General features: G+C 35.5%; 1 protein-coding gene across 1 annotated transcript in view; it reads left to right on the top strand.

The window, feature by feature from the left end:
* The window catches only part of LOC106872607 (uncharacterized), a 52519-nt gene that overhangs the window by 27222 nt on the left and 17739 nt on the right, over positions 1–7558 (top strand). Inside the window, exons 6-9 of the mRNA XM_014919643.2 lie at positions 1959–2087; positions 4283–4394; positions 5519–5679; positions 6262–6363. Of these exons, the coding sequence (XP_014775129.1) occupies positions 1959–2087; positions 4283–4394; positions 5519–5679; positions 6262–6363 (504 nt within the window). The remainder of the gene's footprint in view (positions 1–1958; positions 2088–4282; positions 4395–5518; positions 5680–6261; positions 6364–7558) is intronic.

Below are 7558 nucleotides of genomic sequence, written 5' to 3'. Positions count from 1 at the left end.
AATACATAACAAAAACACCAGGACTTACAAATATATATAACATACAGAAAATTGCACTACTGGGCACTGCACACATCCTACGCAAAACACTTTCAATACAGTAACCATAAGAGTATCACAGCAAACCACAGCACATACCCAAGGCACACAGAGCTGCGCTCGGTAGTGAAGTGAAAGCACGTTATAAAAATAAAACTACTGAACAATAATAATAATAATAATAATAATAATAATAATAATAATAATAACAACAACAACAACAACACCCACTAAGGCAGCAAAAAAGTGTAAAACAAATGCCAAACAGGAAAGCTTGAAGGAAATCAGGAATTTGCAAAGACAAACCACTGCATGGGCAAAACCCCAAACTAGCTGAGGAAGCTGATGTAGGTATAAAAAGAGCCCATCAGTAGTTGCAGAGTGTTGGTTTGAAAGCCGAAGTATTAATCCTAGCAGCACAAAACGAAAGTCTCTTCACCCGAAACTATCAAGCGAATGTCACATACAATGAGTTAGACACAAAGCGAAGACTCTGCAATGACAAATTTGAGTGTATTGACTACATTGTTGCCACTTGCCCCTGAAGAATATAAATCCAGGCATGATCGAGTTGGCCAATACATGCACTGGAATGTATGCCGTCAGAATGGTATTCCGCACCCTAAGAACTGGTATGGACACTATCCAGAGCCAGTCACTGAGGAAGAGAATGTTACCATCCCATGGGACTATGGAATACCGACAAACAGGCAAATAAATGCTAACAGACCAGACATCGTCATCAAAGAATTAAAACAAAAAGATACTTGTTAATTGACATGATAGTTCCTACTGAAAGAAATATATCAGCAAAAGAATTTGAAAAACTGTCGAAATATAAGGACATTGAGACTGAGCTTATCTTGGACGTGGTAATTAAAAACCAAAACCATCCTTGTTATTGTAGGTGCCCTGGGAATGATCAAGAAAGGTACTGACAAATGCTTTGACCAGATCTCTGGAAAAACCAACAATCTATGAAACTCAAGAATTGTGTTGACATCAACAGCTCACATTTCCCAGGAAGTTTCTTTCCATCTAATGTACACGTGCCTTAGATCTCTGGTTGAGACCCTATCAGAAGATGAAATAAAATGCAAATCAATCGGAAAGTAATAATAATAATAATAATAATAATGATGATAATAATAATAATAATAATAATAATAATAATAATAATAATAATAATAATAATATCAGTTCCCATTAATAAAAGTATATCTGTCAAGGAATTTGACAAACTAAATAAATATAAGGACTTGGAATTAATTACCGACAAGGGGCCTAGACAAAAAGCATTTTCGTCAATAAAAGAACAAAGGACATTAAGGATTTATATAAACACATTTAATCAATAAAAGAAACAACTGCAGTTAACAAGAAATGTGTAAGAACAAAAAATTCTCAATATTGAAAAACTCAACCAAACTTTTGCTCAATCCGGATGCCTTCGTGAAATCCAAATGCGAGATTTTTAACCGTTATCCTCATGATAGAAAGTTCCTGTTAACAACGTGGTTGACACTTTTATGTATGTGTGTGTATTTATATTAATTTTTACAAGGAAACGTTTGATAGTAATTTTGAAGTTTTAGTTCGCTTCCCGTCCATCAGACCACTTGATGATAGCAAACAAGTGGAAATTCGAAGTTACTGTCAACCATTTACTTTGTAAAAATTCTTAAATATGTACTCTTACCAAAATGTATTGAGTGAGACATAAAAACAGATACAAACACACATACGCACACATATCTATATACGTATATATATGTGTGAGTGTGTGTGTGTGTGTGTGTGTGTGTGTGTGTGTGTGTGTGTGTGCGCGCTTCTATAAACACGTATATATATGTGTGTATATATATATATATGTCCGTGTATGTATATATGTATTTACTTTTCATATCTATTGTTTCTAGATACCCAAGGAGACTTATTGTAAGGGATCTGCCTACAAAAAAGACTTGCCAAAAGTGAAGGATGCTTTTTCATGTGGAATAGAGCGAATCGATCTGGGAGCAAAATACCCAATTAGATTAAACCAATACGTAAGTATCACTCAACGTCATTCTCTTGTATATTTTAAAATGAATACTGGCTTCAAATCTTTTCACAAGATTATTATTTCGGGAGAGAGGGTGAATCAGTGACATCGAATTCCAGTTCTCAACTAGTACTTATTTTATCGACCACTGAAAGGATGACTATTAGATTTTTTGGGATAGCATTAGGTGTCAGTTCCAATCAAGGGCCGCTAATTCTCTGGATATATACAGTCTTCTGTCCTCAGTTCAAGTAGACACATGGAGATACTATTTTCTCCCAAACAGTTTAGCAAAGCGCTGCTAAAATGTCTCCCGAATTAGCTTGGTGTATGAAAAGACGATCTAAGTGCTACACTCTAGTAGAGTTACTGAATCGAGGATATGGATGTTGAGTATCATTCAAGTGACTGGGGCTGCTTTCAGCATGTATCTGTTGGACTGAGAACATAACATGAAGAGGAGGGCAATTACCATTTAACAGATAATTCGAGATATATGAGTTTCCTCGATTGGCTCCAGATGAATATTTTCGTATTGAGATATTTTAGCACTTTTATTCGTAGTCGATTCCATGTAATTTTTTATAATAGTGTCCTCTCACTCATTGTCCTTATGATTGCATAAAATATTATTATTGTTTTTCGTATGTGTATTTCGTGTGCAAGATTCTTGATGTGGATACGTGTGTTGAAAGAAATACAGTTAAACCTTGGGAGAGGCATTATGCCGGTAATAAACACACGCACTGGTTCAGTCCTTTATTAATTTATATAGTTTTTTGTTAAATTATTTCATTGCACTCTTGCAATCTCTTCAGTAACTTGTCTCTCCACTTCCATTTATTTTGAATATTATTATTATTATTATTATTATAACTAATGATGGTGGGACGGCGAGCTGGCAGAATCGTTGGCACGCCGGGCAAAATGTTCCGGTGGTGGTGGTGGTGGTGGTGGTAGGGGATGAGAGTGCTGCTGCTAATAATGATGTTACTGTTTAGCTCAAGCTCAGCTCTGATCGAGATGTATGGTAAAATATATTCTATCCAGGGCCTTTCAGATTTAGTATAACCAAGAATGCATCTTTTTACGACAGTTGGGCATGACTTCATACGGATATGTACCCACTACTTCTTGCACATCTACTCATAGCGTAGAAGCTATCTGGCCTTCTCATTGAATAATAACGACAAAGAAACACCACAGCTTCTTTCTTTTGCAAAGCAAGAGCAAAAATATCATCTCATCACATGCATTTCTAAAACAAAGATGGAAGAATTGTATTTTGTGACAGTGAATTTTCAAGCTAAATTTGGTGATAAATAATTGGTTTTATGTTCAGGATTATGATTTTGATTACTAATCCAACAAAGGATTTTGATTTACTGGACATTTCTCTCCGACCAAGGATTCTGCTTTTAGACTTCTGTTTCTCACAGCAAAATTATTTATTCCTCTTTGCCAACTTAATACATTTTCTATTTGGGCGCAGTCTATACCTAGTTTCTACCGTTTCTACTGCTTTAGTTTACGGGACATTTGTTAGGGAGAAAATTAGCACTTAAAAATATCTATGGGTACAAAAAAAAACAATCTTTGTTGCTTCTGTTGTTGAGATATAGATTTTTGTACTGTAGGCAAACAAAATAATTCTTACGAGGGGTGTGCTGAAAAGTCCCTGTCTTTGGGTGAAAGAAAATACAGGAGGATCAGTTAATTAGGATTGTATCCAACATATTCTTCTCTCAGATTATTGCAGTGGTCCTTCAGTTTTTCTAGGCCCTGTAAAAAGAAATCGGAAGGTTGTGCCACCCACCAAGTCTTTCACGACACCCTAAAAGCCAGCACCCTGTCGTACAGATTCAAATGTGTTGATGTCTACAGTAAAGCAGTATTGATACGCAAAATATGAATTTGCATCTAGGTGTATTGAACAGACAGGAAGAAAGTAAATAACATGATATGAATGACACAAACTATCAAAATTTATTCGGCCATGAGTCCCATTTTGTGGGTAAGAAAGTAAAGTTAAATTCAGTGAGATTCCAACCCGGAAGAATGAGTTACCGGTCAAGATGCATCAGAATTTGTATATTGACGTTCTAATGATTTGGCTTGCGGTCACAGCCTAGATTCTAGTTAACTATGTCTTAAATAATCCGGAAAATATGAATAATTGCTATAATTTTCTATTTGCAGATATATTATGATTTCAAGAAAAAGTTATTTCGACTGGATTATTTTGAAAATATCAAGGGAAACCCCGGTTACCTTGAAGGTCAATTAACACAGATCCATGATTACAACACAGGTAAGTCAACGATTTATATTACAGTTATTGATATATTTTAATATTCATAAATTGAGAAAAATATCAAGTGTTTTCTTAGAAAAAAAGTGAAATTTACAACTTAAGAGAAATGCCCAGTCTTAAAATATGTTATTTCCTGGAACGCCTCAAACTCTCATCTGATAGTGTTTTTACAGAAATGATTGTGTTGTTATCTTGTAGTCTGTCTGAATACCTAAATTCCATTGTATTTTTGTAAAATTATTTTCTTGCGACAGATGAACATTCAGATGAATACCACAGAGCTGTAATAACTAAACTTTGTGTGGCATTCTGTTCACCATCCTTCAGCGATAGTCTGTCTCACCATCTTCTGTATGATTAACGTGTAGGTGTACTATGGCCGAATAGTTAACAAGTTAGCTTTGTGACAATGAAGTTCCAGGAGTTCGATCCCACTATATGGCATCATGGCGATATGCCATTTTTTCATATCTTCCGATCAACCCCTACCTTAAGAGTAAAATTAAATAGACAGAAACTGTAAAGAAACCTGTCAGGTGGCTTGTACTTGTAATTCAACGGCACAGCTTTGTTATAGATTACTGCTGTTTTTACTGGAAAATTACGTTATGGGTATTCGTGACTGTGGAATATTCAACCATTTACGTTTTACTTCAATGAGCAAGTAATTCGTCGAAGACGACGGCGAACCACCCAACTAACGAGTCTTGAACAGCAAAATGCTTATATATTTGTTGCTACCATCATTATCACCACCACGAGTGACACCATTTACATCGTCCTTATTACCGTCATCACCACCATCGTCATCAAATTTTCATCAACATCATCCTCGCCTACCGCCATCAGCGCCACCACCACTGCCACCAACACTACCATCAACCATCTTCATCCTTATCCATAGCCACTATCACCGCCAGCAACACCATTCGCACCGTTACCTATGCCATCACCATCATCAACTTCACCATCCTTCTCTTCTTTCTCATCATCATCATTGGTTTTGTTTTTATCATCGTTTCTTCTTCTTCTTCTTCTTCTTCTTCTTCTTCTTCTTCTTCTTCTTCTTCTTCTTCTTCTTCTTTTCCACTTCCTAAATAGATCGTATGTCTATATTTCAGACACTGCCTACATCATCAGAAAAAATGATATCAAATGCGAAATGAAATCTATTGAAGAAATATCTGATTTGTATAAACAGATAGATATAACTAAAACCAGACTGAGGAACAACCAGGAAATATTACAGTTGGATAAATCCAAATATATTTATGAAGGACAAGTAATTAAATACTTAATTGTTTTTTATTAATTACTTTTGTTTAACTCAATATTCGCCTTGACTGAGCAGACCTACTTTGAAAGGTATTTCAGCTTAGATCATCCTAGTATCTGGAAATACCTTATGCAATATGCCCTTCTCTTTTTAAGAGATATGTGATATGAGTGTGATTTGGCTGCTATTTATAGCAAGTTGAGTTACAAAGTAGGGTCTCGCTGTTTTTGTTTTTTTTTTTTGTGACAATAGCGATGAACAGTGTACTATTGGCAAAAGCATTTTCCGTCAGAAACTCGTGTATTCTTGCAGTTAACTTTCTCTCTGAGTCGTGAACAACAAAACATTGTCTTAGACGATAGCACTCGCGAACAACTGCATCCTCACGTGACATTACATAGCAGTTACTACTGCAGTTCCTTGATCATGTTTATTCATTGTTGCCCTTACCTCAGATGTCATCACTAATCGAACATAATCATATCGGTTAGCGAAGGAAAGGAAACCTGCTTTTTATTCATTTATTCCATGTATGTGCAATAAACTGTAAGCTTTCTATTCTTTACACGTTGTTGTTTTTTATTTTAGAGAACAGTACGTGGTATCCTGTGTGACGTGTGGATTGCACATAGAGACGACTACCCTCTTCCAAAATCAACTTTGTCCGTATGGGAATGGTATTTCGCTTCGGTAGATGTCGCATTCATTTTACTTCTGTTATAGTGATTATTTGCTGTTGGTGTTTGTTTTGCTATTAGAGACACGTTAATAAAAAACAAAAAAATATGTAAAGATGATTTGCATATTTATTCTTAAAACGTTCCGACAGATTCAAATGCAAATATGTTAGCTGTTGTTGTCCAAATATATTATTATGCATAAGTGCGCTAAAGATGATTGCTTGACATTTTGTGGCAGAGTGACACAATTTTTGAAAGGTATTCGTATTGTTCATGTGCTTATGAAGTAAATAAATAATTTCTTTAATGAAGTCAATAAAACATTTTACAGGGATTGAATGTGTGTAATGAATTCGATACATTGCAAGATCATTCCTCAGCTCTACAGAACTTGCAATAATCTGAACAATTAACCAAAAATTTCTTTCCAAATCCCAGTATAACCTAGCTAACTCTCTGTTGATCATTTATATATCAATGTTGTCTATAGCAAGATTTGATGTCAGAACTGCAAGTCAAAACAGTCGAGTACTGAGATCGATGTAATCGATAAGCCCACTCCCACAAAATTTAAGACCTTGTGCCTATAGTAGAAAGAATTATTATTGGAGTGATTTCAGAGTGGTAGATTAACAGAATTGTAAGAGTGTCGTACGAAATATCTTGCTCGTTACGATCTGAGTTCAAGTCCCGCTAAGATCAAGTTTTCCTTTCTCCCAGCCATGGTTAATAAATCTAGTACCAAATAAGTGCTGGGTTCCATTTAATCGATTAACTTCATCACCCGTTAAAAGTGATGGTCATGTCCCTAAAGTAGAAGCAATCATCAGATTGACAAGAGGTGAGCTGATTGGCCGACATTAGTTTTGCGGTGTTTGTCCCTGCTATTTACGTTCTAGGTTAAAATTTCACCGAGGTAAAGTTTGGCATTCATCTCTCCAAGGGCAATAACCAACCTGGTATCGTGGTCGCCCATGTCGAGTAGTCTGCGCTCTACTCACAAAATTGTTGGCCATACGCCTAAATTTCGAAACAATTTCTTATCAGATTGATTAAATAATTAGACTGCCAGGTACCTTGGGGTATATATCTTGACTCTTTGGTTTTCTGAGTTCAAATCCCGAGGAAGCTAACTTTTCTTTCCATACTTTTGAAGTCGATAGAATAACTTTGAGTAAATATATATATATATATATATATATATA

Source organism: Octopus bimaculoides, chromosome 9, assembly GCF_001194135.2.
Source record: "Octopus bimaculoides isolate UCB-OBI-ISO-001 chromosome 9, ASM119413v2, whole genome shotgun sequence".
NCBI classification, from domain to species: Eukaryota; Metazoa; Mollusca; class Cephalopoda; order Octopoda; family Octopodidae; genus Octopus; species Octopus bimaculoides.
The sequence above is the reverse complement of the archived record's forward strand: the minus strand, read 5'-3'. Positions and strand labels throughout refer to the sequence as shown.